Source organism: Clupea harengus, chromosome 20 (assembly GCF_900700415.2).
Source record: "Clupea harengus chromosome 20, Ch_v2.0.2, whole genome shotgun sequence".
Classification (NCBI taxonomy): Eukaryota; Metazoa; Chordata; class Actinopteri; order Clupeiformes; family Clupeidae; genus Clupea; species Clupea harengus.
The window spans coordinates 4,383,109-4,409,039 of record NC_045171.1 but is presented as its reverse complement, the minus strand read 5'-3'; the positions used below and the strand labels follow the sequence as shown (position 1 = coordinate 4,409,039).

Sequence of the window (25,931 nt, the reverse complement as noted above, 5' to 3'; positions counted from 1 at the left end):
AGATCAGACTGAATAAGCAAACTGCATATATGTTTCTTGAGGTTTTGAAAATAATGGTAACGTCATTAAATTGACATTATGATGCAATTATTTGCATAGAGTGTAAGATCTGTGTTTATTCCTAATGGCATTGTAGACAGTTATCATTAGTGACTGAGCTGATGAGCAAACCAAATCACCATTGTATCGAATATTTATCCTAGGACCAACAATGGCCGATTTGGATGAACACAGAATCTGGCTCTGATATACTGTACACCAGATATGAGATCTTCAACTCAACCTCGTTTGCAGCGTGCCAAGATTTTTCAGAAGAAACAAGCATCTTGCTTTGGTCTGGCCCTGAGATGTAAAGGGAGGCGCAGCTTGGTTTGGTCAGGCTCTGAGATGTACAGGGAGGTGCAGCTTGGTTTGGTCAGGCTCTGAGAGGTAAAGGGAGAGGCGCAGCTTGGTTTGGTCAGGCTCTGAGAGGTAAAGGGAGGTGCAGCTTGGTTTGGTCAGGCTCTGAGAGGTAAAGGGAAGCGCACTAGGAAAGGAAACACCTTCCATTTAGCGCTTTGGAGTCTCTGTGGTATTCTGTAACAAAAATCATGACATCTTCCTTAGTGACACCACCATTGGCACCCAAGTGAGTGTTAAGTAACATGGGCTCTACTGCATAATTTAGACATGTGTAACTGAACCCAGAGTGCGCATTGTGCCATGAAAAATGAATGAGAGGCCCTGGCAGACTGAGGCCTGGGAGGAATGGCAGTGTTGGGTGAATATAGTGAGAGGAACTGGCGCAGTGGTGTTTTTTTTGTTTTATTTTTTTGTGAAGGGAGGGGTTCACCACTGCTGCAGTGAAGGTCCTTTAGTACTGCATATTTTGGTGCTTAAAACCAGCTTCAAATCGGTAAGCCAACTGGAAAATGTGCTCCCCTCCTTGTTCATCTGTGTGGGTTTTTTTTTTTTTTGGTTTGTTTGTTTTTTTGCAGAGAAAGTTTGTAAATATTAACCAGAGAATGTGATCAATTGTGAAAACAATGCTGATGTATGTATGTATGTGTCTGTGTATGTATGTATGTATGTATGTATGTATGTATGTATGTATGTGTGTATGTGTGTATGTGTGTGTGTGTGTGTGTGTGTGTATGTATGTATGTATGTATGTATGTATGTATGTATGTATGTATGTATGTATGTATGTAAGTATGTATGTATGTATGTGTGTGTGTATGTATGTGTATTTATGTGTCTGTATGTATGTTTGGATAGATGGATGGATGGGTGGATGGATGTATGTATGTAAGTAGTAGTAGTAGTAGTATACTATTTAAATGTCTATTGTTTAAGGGACAGGCAACTCATGAGGTTACCCAACACCAGTAAAACTGTAAAACTGTATGAATAGGTAATACTTTATAAGGCCTGCCAAGCTGCCACCGGTATATTGCAAATAAAATGATATTTAGAGGGAATTGCATATTAGGCCTGCTACCAACTGACAATCACGCTCGTCACAAAGATGCAGGCCAATGACCATATTTTTTGGACAAAGTAAACCCAAACACAGGACAATTAGGTCACGTCTCCTTTTAATGATATTTGCTGACAGTAGATGTCGCTCCTGCACCCTGACTTTGCCATTGTTTAGCTGTCCACGTCCCCGTGTATTATTGCGCGCCTTGAATGTGTCAGGGGGGGAAAGGAGGAAAACTTCTGTAAAAATGGCGGAGGGTACAACGTCTCTGAAAGGGATGCGAGCCCAAATGGGTAAGAAATATGTTTTAATGCATAACTGGGTAGTTTGTAGAGGTTTCTGCCAATGTGAGAATCATCAAAAGTTTGTTCCATTGATATTTTGAACAGTTGCTCCTTTGTTATTTTCCGGATAACTTAGCAAGGTTAGCCTTAGCTTAAATTGTGTTGTAGCAAGCTAACGTTAGCTGACGTTAGTGCTTATTGACTGACCAGTTATGCTGACCGGCTTGTACCTTAAAGTTTTCTTCTGGACATATATCGTTTATGGTAACAAAGTGTAACCTCTTCCGAATGCAGTCTCGTGATGAGCATGGGTCTTTGCAAGCCCCTGAAGTTAAGTCATTAGCGAGCCAAGTTAGTGAAGTTGTAGGTGCTGGCTAACGCTCATGTTAATTGAGGCAAGAATTCAGTTTCAGCTTCGAGGCCGGTTGACACAGTTTTGACTTCAGTGTCTGGCGCCCTAGTTCCACAAGGGATGCTTTATGTTGTTACAGTAATGGGTTATAGAAATAGTTGACGCTCATGTTGAGATGCCTTGAATAGTTACTAGAATAGGTACTTCTCATGAACTCGAAAGGATAATTTCTTAAGGTGGTTGATTAAACGGTTTGATAGTACATTACGTTAACTGTCGTCCATGCTATTTGTCGAAATAATGTGAGCTACCCTCACGTTAGCCCAGCCAACGTTAATTATTTATCATTGATAGCCAGCGGTTTGCCGGTAACTTAATTAAGTGTTTCAGTCAGTAATACATGTGAACTTAATTCAACAGTTCGCTGGTAAACTACAAACTGACGCTAGAGTAACGAAGGATTGCTCACTGGCGTTAGCTAGATAATGCTAGCTCTGCTGGGACAGATTTTTGAGCTCTCCATGGAGTTTCCTGCCATTCGTTGACAACTGGGTTCTTAACCATAGCTTAGCTATCGTCAATCACACAGACGGCCAGTTGTCAGATCAACACGTCAGTCGGTCTTCAATCCGGCTAGTTTAGCTGTTTAACCAGTGTTTCTTTCACCACGTCTGTCAGTAGTAAACGTCAACCTAATCATCGGTAGTCGTTAACTGTATGACTTTAATCGACATTACAATTATTAGTTATTATCCTTGTTTAAAATGTGTTGAATGATTTGTAATGAACTAGGTAACTTCACTGTCTTGCATCTTGAGACTGATGAAATACTAGACATCATATCACTGATGTCATCATGTTGTGTAAGAACCACTTCTAATGAATTAAGCGGAAGTCCAGTGAAATTGTTTTACCCCGGCTTGCCACAGTGAGCTCCATTAATAAATACATTAACGGAACATTAGATCATTTGGTGCAACGTTTTAATCGTGATTAATAGGGCCATACGGTGTGGCATTGTAACGGATCTGCTTTCATTTTAAGCAAATGCATTCTTCATATAGACACCTATTTTCTTTATCTCCCCCATTCAAGGTTCCTGGTTGAAATCAGTGCTGCATTAGTAGGAAAACCGCTGTGTTATTCCTGTGATCTTTCCAGGCTAAAACACATTGCAAGGCTGGCTTTTTATGATGATTTTAGTCATGGGTACGCGTCTCTGAAACGGCTCCAAATTCATTGTTCACCTTGTTTTGTTACAATATGCCAAGAGCATCATTTTATATTCCTCGCTACTTGTTCCATACTTGCCAGATCTCCAGTTGTTGTCAGGCTTGTTTGCCAGATTGTATCTCCAACCATCTCGGTTGCAGAAGTGTAGGGTAATGCCTGTTAGTTCAGGTCACGGTGGTTTTAAAGCCTGCTGTGGATGGAACATGGTCTGCACCAGATTCCCAGGCCCAAGTAGCCTGTTGCACAGGGGACTGACAGTTCCCGTCTTAATGGGCGGCCAAAGCCTCTACATTTCTGCATGTGTCCACAAAAATGTGAGAGTCCACACATACACTGTAATTTCGAGGTGCCGTCAGACGATTGGGGCTCTAGGCAAGACCGTGTCAGTGCTCTGTATTTTCATCTTATCATCCAGTGCGGTTAAAAGTACCGGGGTATGGTCCACTTTGAGTCCAAAGAAGGAAATGTATGAGGAATCTGTGAAACTAGAATTAAGTAGACCAGAGGTCCAGACCTCGCCCTGCCCCCACCCAGTAAACACTCTGTCAACAGGAAACACTCCAGGGCGACTGCAACTGATGAGGGGAGGACTACCTGATGTGCTCTGTGTCAGAGTTCTTCAGGAATTCAGTGTACATATGATTGGAATGTAAATATCCACTTTCAGATTTACGTACAGGCATACAACAGATCTATCTTGTTCTGTTCTGATGATATTGGTGCACTGCACTCATTACGATCAGATCATAATGATGGTGTTGTCATGGCCACACATAAGATCGAAGACCCAAGCCAGGTAAATGCTGCTCTGGCCATCAGCATGCACTAGTGTGGAGTCATGGTGGAGAGAGGAGGAAATAAATGCATCTGTGATCCCGCGGAAAGACCCAGGACTAGGGGAAGACACCGGTCAACGGTTATTAGTTCTCGTGAGAGAGAAGCATGACCTCCTGTCACCGGTGACTCGTCATCCCTGCAGCTCTGGAAATAGCCTGGGCTTACACAGCCCAGGTGTCCTCGGTAATCCCGTCCAAGATCTGAGTTGTGTGTGTGTGTGTGTGTGTGTGTGTGTGTGTTGAGACAGCAGCTGTGCCCTCAACTAAAGGCCTGCTTTATTAGACCATGCAGACACGTTGCTCTCTGGCCATCTGCATTACTGCACTTCCTGTGCTTCCCCCCTCCTCCCCTCGTGACACACAACACAGCTCCCAAAGCAGAGGAGACCGGGAGAGCAGAGGAGCAGGACCTCCACGAATCTACTGACTGAGCGGACTCTTTCGCTGGCTGGTATTTATGTGAGTGTGTAGCATAGAGTCCCCTTGTGTCGCCCATAACGGTTCTTTTGTGTCTGGTCCGAATGCTCCAATGCAGTTTTGCCAAGTGCGCAGCTTCATTTTGTCATCTGACCAGCTCAGTGGAGCAGCTGGTTTGGGAGTGAAGACCGGTGCCATTTTTAATCATCGTCATTTCTAAGGCGTTTTCCTAAACTTTCTAAACCGTATATGTGTTTTAGCAAATTTGCTTGATGTGCGGACTATTGACTGGTCCCCTTATCCTAGTTGGGTAGCAAATATGCTAGATTTTATACGCTAGTCTGGCCGACGTCATGAATTTTTATTCTTGATATATTGGCAACTACCTCTTGCAGAACACATAGATAGATAGATAGATAGATAGATGGATACTTTATTAATTTTAGAATAGAATATAAAAAGTTTGCGTGAGTGTAAAGCCTACTGTTCTTCATCGTCTGGTAAATACCGTTGTGTACTGTAAGGCGTCTGTAATGGCCTAGTCTTTGAAGGCATCCAGAGAGTTTTCCCTGAGGGAGGTACTGATCAGTTGATTTGCAGGCTCATGTTGAGGAGGTACTCTGTGTTTCCACAGCATGAGGCACATTTCAGGGCATACCAGTTCCAGATGTACCAACGTCTTGCTGATACTCTGTACTTAGGACAAATCACATACTGGTTCTCGGGCCTTCAGGCCTTTTTGTTTTTTCGAGTGTTGCAGGTCTACTTAATACAGCAAGATGACATGGAATGGTATTGGACATTGGCTAGCTTGTAGCGTAACTTAACAAGTGTGGATGTTATGGATTTAGGTGAATATGTTGGGTAACGCAGAAGCTCTTCTCCATGAGTACTGACTCTTATGAGTACTGACTCTGTGCCTTGACGCTTTGTAAGCTGGTCTTGATAAGCCTATGGGGTAAACGCCACCACCTTTTGTCAAGGCTTAGGCGTGACCCACACGGGCCATCTCCATGGTGACAGTTGTGTGTTTTGGGCCCTATTCAGGGCCCTGTGCCATCTCCATCAGGGTTCTCTTGGCAACTGTATCCTTTGGGACACCTGGATGTCTCATTTCCTCATGACACTACTGTCAGCAGTGCAGCAGCAACCTTGTGAATATCATCCACTTTGACCCCTCAGTCTCAGTTTATAATTGAAATATTGTTTGTTTTCATGAACAGATTTAATTCATTCGTGTCTTTTATTTGTTTCATGTCTGTGTCTCTATAGAGATCGGGTTGTGTAAAGAGATGCCAGTCAGACTCACGCCATCATTGCTCTTGTTTCATGGTGGGTCAGACTGACACGGGTCGGATAAATGTGGCCATTGTGCAGGGCTATTGTTTGGCCACTGTCTATTTGCATGCAGTGTGCTGAAGAGCTTACGCCGCCAGGCCTCAGAGAGTGACTCAGCCCTTTGAATATTCAGTGGGCCCCTGTGTGGCATTCTCTGGAGAGCTCTTTAGTGGCACACACACACACACACACACATACACACACACACACACACACTTCCGCCGTCCACATGAACAGGTGAATCTGAAGGCTCAGTCACCAGTGCCGACTGACTATTCAATTCATGGGCTTGTGGGTCTAGACTGATCGTGTGTGATCATGTTCTGATGCACAATGATGTCTGATCTATACTGAGAGTTCATAGTCCTCAGTCAGTCCTAGTTAAAGGGAGGTAGCTTGACAGGCAGGCATTATACGGGAGCACAGAGTTCTGCTGAAGGAATGATAACAATTCTATTTGATGGACAGGGGATCAGCATGTGAGTTAAACAGCTCGTCACTGAAAGTCATTCACCTATGGGCCGAAATGAACAGGCCAGCAAGCTGCTTTCATTATGCAAATCTAACAATATGACCCTTTAAATTGTTGGTCATTTTCTGACTCTTTGCTTGGGCTATTGTGTGGAGAGTCTACTATTTACGGTTGAACCAGCTAAAGTTAACTGTTAGTTGACCGATGTTGATGTTCTGTCCGAATTACTTGACCATTTTGTGTGTGCAGTAACAAGAGCTTTGATGGTATGTCCTGATTTCTCCATATAGCTCAGTTGAAAACACACACACACACACATACACAACAAGCTGATTCTATCATGGCTGTCATATAAATAGCACATTTAGCTGCCAACAGAAGACTGAGTGTGCCCACGCTCTAAAGTGAGCTTGGGGTAGGGGGAAGGCTTAAACAGACCGTGATTGGCATGCAGTGGACAGGGCTCCTGAAAACACATTTCTTATCACACACTCCTCTTGGAAGCCTACATGCTTCACAGGGCTTTGGTCTGTGAACCAGACTGCCAGGGCTAAATAGTCCAGAAATCTATCTGAAAGTAGCCTCCCAATCTTTTTTTTTTTTTGTGAAATTTCAATACGTTTTGAAATCTACAGCAGCAGTCGAATACATGCATGAAGGTTTTTGCAGGCCAGAGGATATTTAGTTGACTCTGGTATATCCATCGATCCGTCTCGCTGGAATGACTGGAGCCTTACGGTCCTGCACAGATATCTTGGTCTCGGCCTCTGGTGCAGAAATGGCCTGTATTCAGGCTGACATGTTGTGGACTCTAGCCTGACCGATTGATTGGCATATCTAGAGTATTGATGGTCAGAATGAGGGCACAAGCAGCCTTTGTCCATTAATAGGATAACCATTGGCGCACTGGCTTTGTAGAAAACCAGACTGAATGCAAACAGTAGAGGAGCCTTTGGTCTTGTCTGAATCGACACTCACCCTCCCAAAGCAACCGTTGCTACGCAACTCCCAAAGGTACAGCTGCCTCATCAGTGGCACAACAAAGCCAACCAACAGAGGAAAGACACTTCTCCATCTTACTGTACTGCCGAAGTGAGATGTCGGTGTGTGTGTGTGTGTGTGTGTGTGTGTGTCTCTTGGCAACTTTAGTGGTTGCAACATGTTTCATAATCTTGCCATCTTTTGGTGCAGTTTGCTTCTGTTCCTCGCACAGCTTCGTCCTCATTCTGGACATGTGTCTCTGTTTTTTTCCATTCTTCGTCCCTGAAAATGTATCAACAAAATCAGTTTCTGGCAAAAAGCGATGGTCGATGTCCTTAATTCTTCATTGATCAGGACCTTTTTAAGTGGCCTATTCTTTCCCAATCCCCTAGATAATTCAGCAGAAAGAAATCTGGAATGTGTGTCGTTTCCTCTCTCCTCCCTTCCCTCATGAAATGCTCATAGTGCTCATTTTCTCTTTCTGAATGGCCCTCCCAATCTCTGGCTGCCAGCCATCGTCAAAACCCCAGGCTTTCCCGTCATAGGCCCTGTGGCTCAGAAATTGCTTTGTTGGCTCAGGAAGCTGGACTTCATAAGACCACTGCTATCCTCGTTCCTCTTACTCCCCGGTCCTTCCGAAGCTTCAGAGGCTGCTGCTGCTGCTGCTGCTGCTGCTGCTGCTGCAGCCCCCTGGCTGTCTTCTCTAACCACTCAAGTGTGACAGCAGGGCAACTGATCTCAGGCTCCTGTTTGGGTTAGCTGATTAGCTGATCTTCAGAGACTTCGACCCTGGCCTTCTCATAATCTCATAATTCAGGCCACACATGCATGTTTTTTTTTCCTCCAGTGAGTGCCTTCGTCTTCCTCACCCTCCCTCTGGTCGCACTTCCTACTACCAAGGCCCAGGATGGCAGCTTTAGCAGAAACTCACAATGAAAATGATCAGTCAGTTGTCCTGGGGAGGCCTCACTAATTTATGAGACTTTTGAAATGAGTCTCCCAGATGTCTGTTTTCTTTCCTGTACCCTTTACTTTACTTTGCTTTCTTTCCTGTACCCTTTATTACTTAATTGTGTTTTGAGCTGATAACCCCTTTTGTTTTACTGTCATCACTTCTCACTCTCTCTCTCTCTCTCGGTCTCATTCAAACTCACACCAGGTCTCTTTCTCTCACACATACAAACGCAGACTTTCACATAATGTCCTTTTTTTTTTGTTGCTTTGGCGTAAATGCACAATACTTGCTCAGCTTAAAGCACCGCTCAGAAAACCACACTCAAGGCAAAAAGAGGAACTGAGCCCTTCCCTCAACTTGAGCTGTAGCGCTTAAGGAGGGAGGAGGTTGCCTTTCTCTTCAAGGAAACTGGCAGCTAATGATCCCACTGATTGACTAACACCAAGGTAACGACTCAGACATCCTGGTCTTGGATCAGATATGTTTTCATGACGGGAAAGATGGTTATTATGCGGTGCCTGTGACACTGCCGAGAAGCAGTAGCCTATGTGTTGACTATAAAGAAGTTGTTCTGTTCAATCAGGTGACTGCTGTTTTTCCTGCTAGTTGCCCGTGACCACCTGGTCCCCGATGAAGCTGCGCTCTCTTAGCCCCGCGGTCTGATCCCAGCTCCCGTATGAAGCTGCGCTCTCTTAGCCCCGTGGTCTGATCCCAGCTCCCGTATGAACTGTTGGCTCCATCAGCCGCCTCGCTGCCTGCCATCACATGATGATCTCGCCACCTCAGCACTCCTTCTAATGTAGCCTCGGCCTCGTACTCGCTCACTCCAGGCAACGAGGGAATGCAAGTCATTAAAAGGGCTCCAGTACTTGTCGATCACGTCCTCTCCACATCCTTCCTTCCTTCCTTCCTTCCATGGTCTTGCCTGCTCATTCCTTCGTTCTCAGCGTGCCAGAAAGCAATGCTGTTGAAGGGATGTTTGAGTTCTCAGCGTGCCAGAAAGCAATGCTGTTGAAGGGATGTTTGAGGGAAGGAGCAGGGCCTGCTGCCCATTGACTCTGCGTTTGCCCCTTACTGAATTACTGAAGTGCTGGTGTCTGTACCTCTGGCTTAAGGACTTTATCACTGGCAACTCTGTACAAACCAGCAGAATAATGGAAAAAATGACTAGCTTCAGCTATGTCAACTCCAGCTATGTCTCTTGTGTGGTGCACTCTTATGTCTGACTGTTTTCCTACTGTACGTGTGTGTGTGTGTGTGTGTGTGTGTGTGTGTGTTTGTTTTCCAGCTGCAGCTGCACAGGCGCAGGCCGAGGAACGTCGCAGCATAGCAGGAACCAGCCCAGGGCCTGCAGCCGCAACCACAGCCAGCACAGCCAGCACAGCCATATCAGCCAAGAGTCCAGGAGCACGACCAGGTACACTCTCGTATACATACATCACCTTTTTCAACACTCTGGGAAGCAAGGGTATTGATACAAAACCCAATATGTTTTGACACACCAGCAGGGTGAGTTATGCAGACAAGGCATATCATCCTTAAAGGTATACATATTACAGCAATTTACCTTACCACAATATATCAGCCCAAATTGGTGTCCATAAAGATATTAATTTAAATAATGTAGCCTAGCTATGTTTGGACCTGTACTATGAAAGTTTACATTACAGCTTTGTATTTAGCTTTTATTAAATCTGTGTCTTGAAAGCTAAAAAATGACCTCAGTTGACATGGGAACCAACCTGTTATGTGCACAGTGACAATACCGGAGAATGAAATGAAACGTAGTCAAAAGGAAAGGGTTTCATTGTCGGAACTACTTTTTCCATTTCATTATTCATTTATATATCGATCATAGTTCATGCAAAATCCATTGTACTCTGAATAGACTGAGTAGTTATTATTGAACTGTTCCATCTTTACAGTGAAGGATTACTAACATCCTCTTTTAGGCTCTCAGTTTAACAATACAGAACCCCACTCACAGCCTAACGGCACCAAATACTCTGCCCAAAGTGTTGCATGTATGTTTTTGTCACATGCCAACATGTAGACACAAATATCACAAAACAGTGGACCGCCTCTCCAAAACAAAAGCTTGGTTATGTTATGAGCAAATCCGCAGTGCTCCGCTGCCACTCCTGTTTAAGCTGGCTCGTTCATTGTGTGTGTGTGTTAATCCCCTCAGCTCATTCTCCTGTGCTCACTTGAGTTATGTACTGGAGTATTACAGCAGGCAGCGATGACCAAGCAGGGCGTTTATTAAAAGTGGCTTTAGGGCTAGGTGATCCTCCTGTTGTTACACCTGCAGTGTGTAATCTGGACAGTGAGCTGATGGCCATGTGGGGTGATGAGCTGTAGGGCTGTTCGGAGTGTCATCGTCCCCCAGATGCACCTGAGGAGAGGTGGACTGTGCTGGGCTCTGGTTTTTGTTGCGTGAAGAGCTGATTCTCCACAGGGATTTGAAAAGGACTGTTTGCATTTGGGTGTGGTCGGGACAGAGAGTGAGAGAGGGATTCCTGCCAGGTGGCGATTGATGAGTTCTTCATGTGTGTTTGTTTGCAGTCATTGATGGAGCTGCTTTAAAGATTGACGATAAACTCAGAGTGGCAAAAGAACGACGTGAGGAGCAGGATAAACAACAGGGTAAGGCTTCCCTCTACCACTACTTACACTCATTAAAAAACAAACGTCATAATTCTTGTCATTTTATAGCATTACAATATGTTACTGTGTATTAGATGTCAGTTCTTACTCGACTGCTTTGAAATGAACTTGCTGTCCGTCACGAACTTCTTCTCACTCATTTTTTTTCCCCCTCTGTGTCATTCAACCGATTTGCATCCACCCACCCACACCAACATCCACCGCCTGCAGCGGCGCGTGGCTCTGAGATCCTAGAGCGGGAGCGCAAGTCGAAGCTTCAGGTAGAGCGTCAGATGGAGGAGCGGCAGCGGAAACTGGAGGAGCAGCGGCGGAAGGAGGAGCAGAGGAGGACCGCCGTAGAGGAGAAGAGGAAGCTGAAGCAGGAGGAGGAGAAGGTGGGCCCCAACTCCTGTACTCATCCCCCCCTCTCTTTTCCCTGCTCCCTCTCATCCCCCCTTCTCTTTTCCCTGGTCTCCCTCTAATCTCCCCTTCTCTTTTCCCTTGTCTCCCTCTCATCCCCCCTTCTCTTTTCCCTGGTCTCCCTCTCATCCCCCCCTCTCTTTTCCCTGGTCTCCCTCTCATCCCCCCTTCTCTTTCCCCTGGTCTCCCTCTCATCCCCCCTTCTCTTTCCCCTGGTCTCCCTCTCATCCCCCCTTCTCTTTTCCCTTGTCTCCCTCTCCAAGCTCCCACCGCTTATGGGACTGCAGGAGAAACACAATAGCCTGGCCTCTAAGCCACTCACAGGAAGCTTCACTCTGCCCTTGCGTCTTTCTCAAGAATCCAGGCTTTTTGCTGCTAACAACCCTTTACCACAGCCATCTCATCCATTCCAATCCTTCAACTGCATATTTAATCTTGGTCTGAGGCAGTCTCTTACGTTAATGCCATTCCTCCAGTGGCATGTGCCCCAGCCAGAGGTCTTGCCCTCGCTCGTACCACAGAGCTTAGGTTTGGCTGGACCTTAGTGTTCTAGCTCTTAAGAGTCGACTGTGTGTGTGTTTTTATATGAAGAGCCAGACTCGCAGCATCTCTAAGACTCGCTAATCCCAAAGACAAAACACGCAGGGAATGAATACCTGCTGTGTTTTCCGGCTCCGCACTACTGTGTTACAGGACACCCAAGCCTTTTACCTCACTAAGCAGTTTCATCTCACAGCTCATATAGACTGCCAGGTCATTTAATACACACAATGGACCTGTGCAAAGAGGTCTTTGTTTTGAACTAGCATTAGCATATTGCTAACCCAATGTAGCGTTATTGTTTTGTTTGGGGTGTTGTTGTTTTTCAGTTTGTTACCATGTTAAAGAGCTCACTTGTAGTATAGCGGCTCAATATTGTTATTCTGCTGCAGGAAAACTCGTATAGGTCTTTGTGTTCCTTATTTATGAAGTGAGTTTGTTTTACAGTGATGAGCAATGAACTTTATGTTGGTGTGTAGTGATGGATTCCATTTTTACCCACCCACTGTTGTCTAAAATACTGAATATGGTTTCAGTTCATTAGCGATTTGTATTTGAATCTGTTTCTGACATGGCTGCACTCAGAGACGACTTAAATGCACTCTGATCAGAGCTGCTTTCTGCTGTTTCTGCTTTCCGTTTTGCCACTTTTATGTTGAACTTCAAAATGTTTGGTACACAATCAGCGTTAAAGGCACATTTATGTTTTTGCAAATACCTCTCAACCGTTGCCTCATGTAATAATGTAAGTTAGGAGAAACCATAAAAAGCTAATGTTTCCCAAGATTTATTTCCTTGATTCTTGAAACTTTACTAATTTGCCAAGAATAGATAGAAAGGTAAACAAATGCAGTACAACAGTTGAAACTGATGGTTGAAACATTCTTGACACAGAATTATGTGATTGTAGGTCAACCAGGATTTGTATATTTTGACTAAAAAAACTAACAATACCCTTTAGCTGGCAGCAGTTATAGCTTTTGTAAATGGTTTCTCTGCAGTTCTGAATACATATTTGACTCTAACTTTATTTCACTGGCTGGCTTATTTTGCATACTGTCCTGACCATATTCACTGCACTCCTCAATAGGCCTGCCATTATATCCAAGATGCTAGTTCTGCTATGGCTATGCCTCCGCACCTAGATCACATGGGCTCATTGAACCACCACTTATTGTGTGGGCCCTCTCTGCACTGCAGTTGCAATGAGAAAAACTATGCTGCTGATTAAATAACCCCCCTCTCCATTCTGATGACTGTTGCACTCTCCACCTCTCTCTCTCTGCCTTTTCTCTCTCTCCTTCTCTCTCTCCTCTCTCAGGAGCGCTATGAAGCGGTGATGCGTCGGACACAGGAGCGCAGCCAGAGGGCAGAGCAGAGACAGAAGCGCTGGTCCTGGGGCGGCCTGTCGGACTCCGACCACAGAACCGGTACGGCTCCTTTACATTCATACGTACACAGCCAGTCTGTTTGCCTTTGACGGGGTGAAGAGGCTTTTTCTGGTAGACCTGGAGACCAGGTGATTACATAATGTTTGTGTGTTTGCCCTCTACAGCTGCTGGTTGATTTTATCACATTGCTTGTATTCATGAATTGTAAGGTAATTGTAATGTTTTTATTTTTAATTTTTACCCCTCGTGATCTCTCTGCAGGGTCTCTTCTTCGTCTGTCTGTTTTGTTATGAAAAGTTTTAGATGTGCTGTTTCCTAGCAGCATAGCAGCTCTCATCAATTAAAGATTTGCTGACTCGCTGAGTCTCTCTCTCTCTCTCTCTCTCTCGCTCTCTCTCTCTCTCTCTCTCTCTCTCTCTCTCCTTCTCTCTCGCTCTCTAATGAGTCTTCCCCCTCCTCCAGGTGAGAGCGATGCAGGTTCCTCGTCTTCCCCGGTAGCCATAGTAATCTGCCCCGCCTCTCCAGCCAAGCCTCGCGGGACATCGCAAGGTGCCTCACTCAGTACCTGCTCCAGCAGCCTGGCACACGTTGGCACATCTCATCAGCACTGCTTCTCTTCTCCGCTCTTCTTCTCTCTTAACTCCCCAGCCCTCACTAACAGCACCCTGAGTTACACGTGGCTTTTTGCTGTCTCCTCCTCCTCCTCCTCCTCCTCTTCCTCACTCCCACCTCTCAACAGGGACCTTCTCTTTTGATGCTGTCTGTATGTCTCACTTCACTACTCACTTTTCAAGGTTCTTCCAGGTCGGGGGGAGGAGGCTCACTCACCCCCGCAGCTCAGAGGAAACACCAACCAATAGCTGCGCTCCTGAGACTCAATCTCCTGCTGTTTGCATGCATACGTGTGTGTGTATGTGTGTGTGCGCGTGCGTGTGCGTGTGCGAGAGCTCACAAGAGCACTTCTGTGAATGCACTGTCTCTGCCACAGGTGTCATTTGTTTTAAGGGTTCGTCACCTTGGTAACAGACTAACAGTTTGATGCTTGTCTGAACGTTGGCTGTGGCTGTTCTTGCAGGCAGTGATGAGTTTGGCTTGACTGCTGTGGTACTGTACAAGAAGTGTACAAGAACTGAGCGCATGGTTCGAGTGCCTAGAACTCACACGCCTAACCCTCATGTTGGTCCCTATGTTCATTAGTTTAGCAAGAACGTGTTCATAGCGTTTTTAGTAACCTTGTGATATAATGATAATCTCCCAGTATGGTAGCTCATAGGTTAACATCATTGTCAATCACCCTTGTGTCATGAACCTAACCCTCCCCTTCCCCTTGTGTCTGTGTGTCCCTCTCACTGACCCCCCCCATTATAGTGGACAGACGGTCCACCTCCTCCCTGAACCTCAAACAGCCAGGCGAGGCGGTGATCAGCAAGCGCCTCTCCTCCTCCTCCGCCACCCTCGTCCACTCCCCTGACAAAAGTAAGTGTGTTGTTCCCCCCCCTCCTCCTCCTCCTTTTCCTCTTCCTCATCTCCACGCTCACACTTCTAAACACAATCCCATCTCCAGTGTCATCTCATGCTTTGTGTTTAGCCTTTTACCACAGTCAAAAATACAGTTAGACAGGTGGACATCAAGGTTAATGATGTGTTGCCATGCTGTTGTTTGTCTTTGGTTTCCCCCCTCCCCCTGTGTTTGCCCATGGAGATTTGCTGTGTTTTAATGAGACTGTGCTGGGCCTGTGTGTTTCTGAGGAAGTGATTGTGTGAGCTGATTTCAGAGCAAGTACAATTTCCTCCCAGCAGTCCTGTGGTCCCTGCAGTGGAGGGGAGGGCAGTGACTCAGCTGATCTCCCCTCCCCTCCCCTCCCCTCCCCTCCCCTCTCCTCTCCTCTCCTCTCCTCTCCTCTCCTCTCCTCTCCCCGCACCATGTTTTTCTTGGGCTCATCCTCTTGTTTTTCTTCCCTTCCAGAGAATCTAGACAGTGGCAGCGGCTGGAGTGGAGATCAGACAGACACACACACTTGTGTCTCACTTCAGTACACTACAGCTTAGACCCCATTGTGTGTGTGTGTGTGTGTCTGACGTAGTGTGTGTGAGTGTTTTTGTTTTCAGCTCTTCAGTCAGTGTGTCCTTGGCTCTTTTCTCATCTCTCTCAGGTGTTAAGCGGAGGAGTTCGTCTTTGAACCGGTTGCCTAGCAATGCCCCTCAACCCACTAAGGAAGCCCATAATAAGCAGCCACAGGTGGAACAGACAGGTGCAGACACCCTCCTTTCCTCTCTACCACTCTCGCTCATCTTCTCTTTCTCTCATCCCCCTCTCTCTCACCCCCCTCTCTCTCATCCCCCTCTCTCTTGTCTCCCTCTCTCTGTCCCCTTAGAATAAAGCAAAGACTGATTTGATCTATTCAGTCAAAGGAGAGGACGATGGTCCAACCAAAACCTAGTTTACCTCCAAGTCTAGAATGCAATAGTTTGGCTAACGGACTTAAAGAGTAGCGTTCTTAGACTGAGAGTAGAATAACCCTGGAAATGTAAGTCAGGAAAGGTTTTTGGAACAGTAAATGAAGATATGCAATGCAGTGTAGTGCCGTTGTGTGCATGAAAGGCACACATGTAAGAACATTTTACAAACTTTATTTTAAGTTTGTATATCCTAATTTTGTCTTCTAAGTCTGTAGGTTTGGACCAGATCATTTCAAGTGCCTCACACACCTACCCACCCATATTTATGCATACACACACTCACACTCACACTCACACACACACACACCACTCACACACCACTCACACACACACACCACTCACACACACACTTACACACACACCACTCACACACTTACACACACACACACACACACCACTCACACACTTACACACACACACACACACACACGCACACAAACACACACCACTCACACACACACACACACACACACCATTCTCCTTCCGGACCCAGATGTGCAGACAGCTGATTTGAAGGCCCCTGCTCTGACAGACACAGACAGACAGACAGACCCTCCTCTATGCTATCTCTGCCTCCTGCCCTTGATTACAGTCTGTGCTGTGCTGTACTGCATTGATTCGCCCCGCTGTAATAGAGTTACGGCCCAATGAGTCTCACATGCCGTCCCTGTGCGCTCTCCCCCCTCCTTAGGCCAGCCCACCCAGAAACGCCGCAGCTCCTCCCTGTCTCGGGCGGCGGCTCGAGCTCCGACCCCCACCAGAGCAGAGAAGTCTCCCGACGACCCAGGTGCTTACTGTAACCCAGGGCACGAGTATCACCCTCCCTAAATAGCCTCGCATGCGTGTGCTGTGCCGCAGTTCCATCTGTCTGCATCCACGGCCACCAGCTTCCTGTCTGCACGTGCCTCACACACGGCCCCGTCAGACCGCAACACAGCATGGTCAGCGATCGAACTAACAGGGTTACTGTGTGGCTCTCTGATGGTGGCTGCATGCTCTGATACAGCCTCGTCTTTCTGCTTGCAGTCAGACTCCACACTTATGCCTTTATCTCTAACATGCGTGCCCAGTCCAGTTGCCTTAATAACAGACCTCTAACCCCACTGTGTGTTTGTGTGTGTGTGTGCGCGTACGTGTACGTACATGTGCGTGTGTGTGTTTTGCTCTCATGAAAAGGAGACTGTTTTTGGCCGCCTCTCGCCACACCACAGCGCCTTTCTCCTCTTCCTCTCTCTCCCTCTCCCACTCTCTCTCCCTCTCTCCCTCTCTTTCTCTCCTCAGGTCCTGTCTGCACAGAGCACATGCAGTGTTCCACTCACTGCAATAATCATGACTTAACCTTCTCTCCCCCCTCCACTGAGCTGCCTGCCAGTCAGGAATGGCTTCTTTGTCTGCACTAACAACAATGCCCTATTTGTTTGTTTGTTTTCTGTGAATGCAGCCTTCTCTCTCTCTCTCTCTCTCTCTCTCTCTCTCTCTCTCGTCGCAGATGACACTAGCGCTTGGGTCCGTGCCTACACCTCAGTCTCGTGCACGAGTCGTCTCTCTGTGTGTCTGTGTTTCTGTGGTTGTTGTGTCATTTGTGTCAGTTGTATTGTGTTGTGTTCTGTTCTGTCACAGCCCTGAAGCTCTCTCACACAAATACTTCCACAGGAAAATGAATTTACTAGCTCTTCCTTTTAAACCTCACTTTGGACTAAACTGATTTCATTTCAAGATGCCTGTCGCCCGGAGATCAGTTTGCCAGAAAGACCAGGATAATGAATCTCTGTTTTAAGTGTATATGTATTCGAGTTGCAGACAGACTCGACTGTTACTTAAACGTTTAATATGATGTTACTGTCAAACCATCCTGATCCCTGCCCCCAACAACATCCCTTACAGAGAGGAGATGCTCATTAAAGCCACACACACCGACCCCCCCCCCCCCTCACCTTCCTCTAAAGACTCCCCACTAATTACCCAGAGACCCATAATAACAGGCAATTCTTCAGGGAGCTGGCTGAATGTTGTTGGCCTCCTTCAAAAAAATGAAAATGAAACCCACATCTCAAATAGATGCTGGCTCCTTCCTGTCACCAGGTGACCTGAAGCACAACCAAATGATTCCCCTTTCTTTCGTTTTTTTTTTTTTTTTTTTTTGTCCTGATCAGCAATGTCAAACTCTCTGTATGAGAGAAGTGACTCATCCTCTTGATTTTACTTTACTTCTCATTCTTGAAATTGTAACAGCAGTTACAAACAGTAGCAATGGGGAATTTCTAGATTCGCTTTTTGTTACCCCTCCAAGAGCTCTTTGTCACTACTGTCTGTACTGAAGTAGTAGTCCTAATACATTGCCATGCCTTCTCATGACCACCTAATATAGTAAACTAAGTCTAACAGGTGATTTGTTTTTAATGCCAACCGTAACATTGAGACTATGACGGCACAACTGCAGATGTTTAAATGTACTGCGGTCCACTTTAATTCCGATGGAACACAAAGAGCTCTTGCCCGCCTGTCATACTCACTCTTCCCCTGCTGTTCCATGTTAATATTTCCATGCAGTCAAATCCCTGCATCCTCACCACGTCAGCACTGATGACCGAAAAAGTGATTTTTCTATTGGAACGTTTGTAGCCAATCAGTGCTTACCGTGGTAGAGGAGAGGGTGAGCTCTTGTAGAGATATTTACCTCAGAGCCTCAACACCCCCTCCCCCTCCTCCACCTCCTCCTCCTCCACCCTTCCCTCTCCCACACCCGAGTGCACTCACACCCTCACTCCTCTCCAGTTTAGTTCACTAATGCCCCCGACATTCACCTCTGACCCCTGACCCCTGACCTCACATCAGCTTTTGCATTGTAACGGTAATGACCTCCAGCCTGATTGCTCATGTTGATTCTTCTGTTCTCTCCTCTGGTGTTAAAGTTTGCTTCTCCCCTCACACCCTCCACCACACCTGGGCTTAATTTTGTGTTTTTGTTTTCCTCCTTCAACCCCTCTCTCTCTCTCCCTCTCTCTCTCTCTCTTTCTTCCTACTCTTTCTCTTCTTCCTTTTTGTTTTTTTTATTGGTTCCGTCTCGCTCCGGCGTGCGTGTAGCCCGCCGCGGCCTGGCCAGCCCCGTGGACAGTGCTGTTCTCAGCCGCCTGCTCACCCCCACCCAGGCCTCACTCGCTAGGAGCAAGAGCGCCACCGGCATCTCCACCCAGGGAGCAGACGCCCCAGGTAACCCCAGAGAGTACCACAGATACAGACAGACAGACAGACAGACAGAAAGGGAGAGGAGAGAGAGAGAGAGAGAGTAAGAGTCCACCTTCACCCCAGCCTGGGCCCTTGGCTGGTGGTCAGAGATGCCTCTATTGCTGCTGATGCTGCTGCTGCTGGTGTGGGTCTCTGCCCTGTCCTGGTTCATTTGCGGGGATGTGTTTCCATTCTGTCTGAGTAACGCACGAGGGAGAAGGCCCACGGTTAGAGAGTTCAGGTGTGCAAAGTCTGCTGCAGCTCATTAGGCATAATGCGCTCCCCCTTCACACACACACACACACACACACACACACACACACACACACACACACGTACACACGTACACACACGTACATGTTTCTGAGCAGCCGGAGAGCACACAGAGAGATCTCCACTAAGCTGATTAGCTGGGCGCCGCTGTGCGTGTGAGGGGGAGCAGGAGGGAGTGATGGACTGAACGAGACTGAGATGTACCGTGCCCTGGACCTGCAGCAACCCGCCCCCCCCCCCCCCCCCCCCCGCCTGATCCACCCGTCCTAAACCTATCCTGGGGAGGACCGGATGGGCTCTGCTCACCACCACCCTCCTCCTCCTCCTCCACCTCCAGAAGCGCTCCTCACACACCTCCTCTCTCCTCACACACCTTAGCTCTCCGCTCGTCGGCCTTCTGAAGGGATTTAGCTGAGGATTGCACTCAGGTTGCTAAATTAGGAGCTTAAGATTGACAGATATTGTAGGGCCACCGTTGCATTAAAACTAAGTGTACAGCGCTCCTGTTGGTTCAAGTTGAAGTCAGCATTTCGAGTTTAGCAAACTTGGCAGAGGATTTGATTCCAAGTTAGAGAAAGACAGAATACCTGCATACTTGTTAAATGCGCCCACACTTATTGGATGATGTTTCAAGCAGAGGCCTTGGTGCAGGAGACTTTGATTAGCTTTGTAGTTCTTTAGTGTTTGTTTGCTCAGCAGTCGTGGGTCGGTGTATTTGCTGCAGCAGCTTCTAAGCCACTCTGGTTTCTCCCAGCACAGTGATCTGAGGACATCGAGAAACGACTAGGCTAAAATCCCTCCAAAACTAGCTCGATACAGATTTCGACTTAAGTTTCTCCAGTACAGCATGCTACCCGTGCCCTCACATCACCCATCCCATGTGTGCACACACACACACACACACACACACACACAATAGCTTTCTTCTGTAACTAAAAATAATCTTTCATAAGATGCACACAACCAGAGGATTACGGCTGTCTTGCGTAAGAGTATGAGCGTATAAAATGAGTCACTATTAATTATGAGTGGCCTGCGTTTGACACGGAAGCCTCATCATCCCAGTGTCCCTGGATTACCCTCACGGAACCTCCTGTGCCCCCATGGCACGCTCTGCCACCTTGACACGGAGGCCTCATCATCCCCGTGTCCCTGGATTACCCTCACGAAACCTCCTGTGCCCCCATGGCACACTCTGCCACCTTGACACGGAGGCCTCATCATCCCCGTGTCCCTGGATTACCCTCACGGAACCTCCTGCGCCCCCATGGCACACTCTGCCACCTTGTTGTGAAGTTCCCCAGGCTGGCGCCAAGCAGCGCTGCTAGTAGGCCCGCTCGCCCACCCGCCCCTGCCTGCACTCCCTCAGCCCCCCCCCCCCCTGTGTCATCGTCTATAAGCACTCCACGTCTGCGTGTGACCCAGAGGCTGTGGTACTGGATGAATCAAGAAGCAGCAGTGCCTCCAGACGGTACCGGTACTGGAAAGCACGCCCCCCAAATTGCTAGATTCTCCTTCATTTTAGGAACGAACCAAAGTAGTAGAAGCCGTAGTCGCAAATGAAAGCCGCTCCTGTCATAGAAGTGTGTGTGGGCTGCACATGCCTGTGTGTTCACTGTTGTTGAGTTGTTGTTGTTGACTTTATCTGTTCCGTGTGTGCCTGCGTGTCATGTGCTGGTGTGGTGTGCTGTGCTGTGCTGGTGGGTCTGGCATATTTGGGCTTGCCGGTGTCTCTGGAGTCTGTGTTTGGTCTTTTGGCGTGTGATGACAGTGTGTGTTTTGGAGGGTGGTGGTGATTTGGGTGTGGTTTTTAAATGTGTTTAGAATGCCCCCTGACCCCACAGCTGTGTTTGCTCCTACTTCCTGCAGCCACCTACACCTGCCCCCCCACTGCCTGCTTAGCGGGGCAGAAGACAACCTGTAGCCGACCCAGGGCACTAACACCCAGCAATCTCTTGTTTTTGTGCTCTTGTCTTTCCCATTCTGGTCTCTCTCATTTTTCTCTCCCTCTTTATCTGTCGCTCTCTCTCCCTCTCCCTCTCCCTCTCTCTCTCTCTCTCTCTCTCTCTCTCCTCGACTCCCCCGCTTGGTGGCACACCTCTGCGGGCTGCATGTGTCCTGTCCTCCTGCCTGCTGTCCTCCTGTCCTCCGCCTGTCCCTCGCTCGCTGTCCTCCCCCTGCGTGTCCTCTGACCCAGAGTCTTACATGCTGTGTCCTCGCTCAGCCTCGGCCACTCCCACCGCCGGGCGCACCCAGCCGGTCCGCAGCCGCAGCAGTGACCGCCGCAACGGCATGCCCACCTCCGCCTCTGCCCACGCCGCACTGGACAGTGGTGCCACGGTAAGGATACACACACACACACACACACACACACACACACACACACACACACACACACACAAATATGCACCTTACCTGCACATATATACTTACAAACTTACATTCGCTGGCAAATCAAATAATTCAATTACATTTTATTTATATAGTGCCAAAACAATCAAATTGTCTGTAGGCGCTTTACAGAGCCCAGGGCCTCGACTCCCCTGGAGCAAGCACAATGCTGACAGGGGCAAGGAAAAACTCCCTGTTAACTGGAAGACACCTTGAGCAGAAGGGGGGGCCCATCTCCTTGGAGCTGGCCGGGTAGAGAGGTAGAGATGGAAAAAGAAGGGGAGGGGAGACTATCAGAAACATGGCAGATGAATTCATACACGTATCAGGATGAGCATGCTAGCATACTTGTGGTAAATGTACACAGTACATACAAACATAACAGGGTATATACATGATGCATACTAAAGTGATAGTGGATAAGGCGAGGAGAGAGCCTTCAAGTATTGAAGAAGAGCTTAGTGGGTATACAGTGTGCAGTATGTTACTATTACAAGTGTGTAAGTAGAGTTATGGAACAGTAAACTAGGTGGATGGTGGCAATGATGTGCAGGTAAAGCTAGCACAGAGTATGGGGTAGAATAAGTGCATGACATTGTGATGGGGCTGGGTTAGTGTAGGAGGAGGGTTTCTGCAAGTAGATCAGGTGGAGAGACTACAGCAGCATCCCACAGCGAAGATAGTCTAGACTACGAAAAGAGACAAAGTGAGTGGGTAGAGTTCGGCTGCCTAATATGCGTATGTGTACTTAATGGATATGGGGATGAGAACAATGTTTCCAAAGCCATTGGTATTTGCGAGCAAAGGTCATGCTATAAGAGAGAACATTTGGTTTAGAAACATCAATTTGATTAACAGATTAAAAAGTCAAATTTAGGTAAACAATTCAACAAAAAAATAATTAAAGTAGGTAATATGGCCACATTAGCATAATATGATAGGAGAGGGAGAGGCTGCCAGGCAAGGTGTATAGGAATGTTTAGTTTTGATTGTCAGACACGGTGCATGCAAATTGTAGTTATACAAGGATAGCACAACAGTGCACAACTCGCAACAAGTCCGCAACACAAGGCTCTCCTTCACAGTACAACACGCGCTGTCTGTTGCCCGGTTTTATTGATGTTGGGAAGTTTATATGTGTTTAGATGTGATGAGTTATATTTAGTCATGTTGGCTGGCTTGGTGCATGGGGATTTTAGTTTTACAAGCATAGTAACTTAGGGTGGCAGGATACAACAACAGTGCACAACTGGCTGGCAGCAGCCGCAACATGCGCCGCATGCTAGACTCTGGATCCGTAAAGGCCCTCCTTCACAGCGCTGTCTGTTGTCCATTTTTATTGATATTTAGAAGTTTACATGTGTTTAGTTGTGATGAGTTATATTTAGTTATGTTGGCTGGCTTGGTGTGGCTTGGCTTTGCATGGGGATTTTAGTTTTACAAGCGCAGGGAACGTACATCAACATTCGATTGCAGTCACTCACGTACGCACTGTAATAGAAGTACACAAATGGGAACACTGCTTTGAATGCATGAAGTATTAATACAGACGTCTGCATAGGTGCTTTGTCACGCTGAAATCTAGCTACACGCATGTTCAAATACACCCATAGCTTTTAACAGAGGTTTTGTCAGTGTTACTGCCTTACATGAGTCGTGGTCTTTCGTGGCCATGTAATATCAGAGATGGTAACATGCAAGTGTTCTTTGTGGGGGGAAATGATTGTCTGCACGGTGCAAAGTCTGCTGGTATGAATGGAAACTTGTGCGATTAGCAAGGATCGGCGTGTTTCCTCTCTCCTGGAAGGAACTGGTGTGGCCGTGATGAAGCCACGCTCCATTGGCAGCACTCACATTATTATCTGCTCTGATTTGCCTCTCAAAGCAGCCCCACGCCCCTATCACTGATGCTGATCACAAACATGTCCTGCACTGTAAGTGACACTAGTGACACTGGACTGGGAGTGAAAATAGTTTGGGGATATCATTGGCTAGTTTACCTCGATGAAAAGGACTTGGAGGAAGGTTGAAGCATAGGAAAAGCTGGCTTACAGCAGTTGATCTGTTTTGCGCTGTGCCTAGTTCCCTCATTTGTCCGTCTTTGTTTAACAAAGCTTTATAGAGTGTACCTTTCTGTGTGCAGTATAATCAGCTCTGGTGGAACAGCAAACAGCAGAGTTGGGCAGAGCTTGGTAACCACGGCCGGCCACTACAGGCGAGATGGCATCTGTATGAAAATGATACGGCGATGTGTTTTAAATAAGGCATTTGGATGGGGGAGGAGGAGGAGGGAGGGTAAGAAGAGCTGCCGAGCTCGGAAGGATGCAAAGTACCGGAGAATGTAACCCCACCCTGCACTGCTCTGCCTGGGCAGGAGCGCGGAACCACTGAGGCCCAGTCAGGAGCGCAGAACCAGTCAGGAGCACAGAACCACTGAGGCCCAGTCAGGAGCACAGAACCAGTCAGGAGCGCAGAACCACTGAGGCCCAGTCAAGAGCACAGAACCACTGAGGCCCAGTCAGGAGCGCAGAACCACTGAGGCCCAGTCAGGAGCACAGAACCACTGAGGCCCAGTCAGGAGCGCAGAACCAGTCAGGAGCGCAGAACCACTGAGGCCCAGTCAGGAGCACAGAACCACTGAGGCCCAGTCAGGAGCGCAGAACCACTGAGGCCCAGTCAGGAGCACAGAACCACTGAGGCCCAGTCAGGAGCGCAGAACCAGTCAGGAGCGCAGAACCACTGAGGCCCAGTCAGGAGCGCAGAATCACTGAGGCCCAGTCAGGAGCGCAGAACCACTGAGGCCCAGTCAGGAGCACAGAACCACTGAGGCCCAGTCAGGAGCACAGAACCACTGAGGCCCAGTCAGGAGCGCAGAACCACTGAGGCCCAGTCAGGAGGCATGAGTAGAGCAGAGCTAGTGCTCAGCAGGAGCGCAGGAGCGCGGAACCACTGAGGCCCAGTCAGGAGCGCAGAACCACTGAGGCCCAGTCAGGAGCGCAGAACCAGTCAGGAGCGCAGAACCAGTCAGGAGCGCGGAACCAGTCAGGAGCGCAGAACCAGTCAGGAGCGCGGAACCACTGAGGAGGCAGGAGTAGAGTAGAGCAGAGCTCGTGCCAAGCAGGGGACAAGACAAACTAAACACTGCTGAGTGGTGAAATGTGCTCACCACAAGCCGATAAGTGAGAGGTCTTATGTGTGTGTGTGTGTGTGTGTGTGTGCATGTGTGTGCGTGTGCATGTGCGCCTCAATCACAGCCTGAATACTATCTCAGTAGATGGGGATTAGAAGTGACACCAGTCCCTAGCATTAGGGAATCCCCTGGTTGATGTGCAATTAGGTCACCACCAGTCAAGTCCAGAGTGCACTAGCCAGTGACGGGACAGGAGTCAGACCACCTTAAAAGTTTGCCTGAGATTCTCAACTTCTGACTTGATCGTTAAACGTTTGAACACAGTCTCCTTTCACTTCCAGCCAAACGTGAAACGTGTTTTTTTTTTTTTTTAAGCTGTACTTAGTACTGAGTCCCGCCCATGGCAGGGCCCTCAACAGCCAATGGGCTTGTTACAATGGAACGAGAGAACTTCACTCTGTAACATAAAACTGGACTCGAGCATGTTAAGAATTCAGTGAGAGAACTTGACATATAATCTGGACATTTGTCTTTGATCTGACGTTAAACACGTCAGGTAAATGTTCGAATCTCTACATTTCAGACCGTGTACAAAGTGTATAGAGCGCTCAGAGACTAGGCAGACAGAAGGTTTCACTTCCTTTCTAATAAATGAACAAGGAGTAGAAGACAGTAAAAAGAAAGCGGGCACAGGACCAGAGACACAGGTTTTACAGTCATAGCGCCTGCAACCTTTTGGGAAGAATCTCTTTAGAACACACAGACACCCTCAGGTCCGATGACTGTTCAACTGTAACACAGTGATGCATATGTTCAGTCTGATCAGTGGAGTCAACTTGGTTTATAGAAATAGAACAGAATAGAAAAGCCTTGATTTGTCATTGTATTTGCATACAACGGGATTTGGAGCACTGCTCCTGTTGGTGCGACGTGGGACAATATATAACACAACAACACACTGTGTAACACAACAATAGTACAATGTTATGTTTGTGTTTGTTAGAGTGTGACACATTGTGAGTGTATATTTTTTTTTATGCAATGATGTGATCTTTTATCAGTGTGTATAGTTTGTTGAATTGTTGCTTCAGAATTGGCTTATAAAAGTGATTTCTCTCTTTCTCC

At 47.3% G+C, this 25,931-nt stretch overlaps 1 protein-coding gene across 1 annotated transcript in view; it reads left to right on the top strand.

Annotated features, from left to right (window-relative positions):
- The first annotated feature begins 1,565 nt into the window (after positions 1–1,565).
- Positions 1,566–25,931, top strand: part of map7d3 (MAP7 domain containing 3) — a 33,023-nt gene continuing 8,657 nt past the window's right edge. Inside the window, exons 1-9 of the mRNA XM_031557926.2 lie at positions 1,566–1,755; positions 9,619–9,747; positions 10,896–10,976; positions 11,208–11,371; positions 13,258–13,366; positions 13,790–13,876; positions 14,696–14,803; positions 18,872–18,997; positions 21,483–21,625. Of these exons, the coding sequence (XP_031413786.1) occupies positions 1,581–1,755; positions 9,619–9,747; positions 10,896–10,976; positions 11,208–11,371; positions 13,258–13,366; positions 13,790–13,876; positions 14,696–14,803; positions 18,872–18,997; positions 21,483–21,625 (1,122 nt within the window). The 5' untranslated portion in view covers positions 1,566–1,580. The remainder of the gene's footprint in view (positions 1,756–9,618; positions 9,748–10,895; positions 10,977–11,207; positions 11,372–13,257; positions 13,367–13,789; positions 13,877–14,695; positions 14,804–18,871; positions 18,998–21,482; positions 21,626–25,931) is intronic.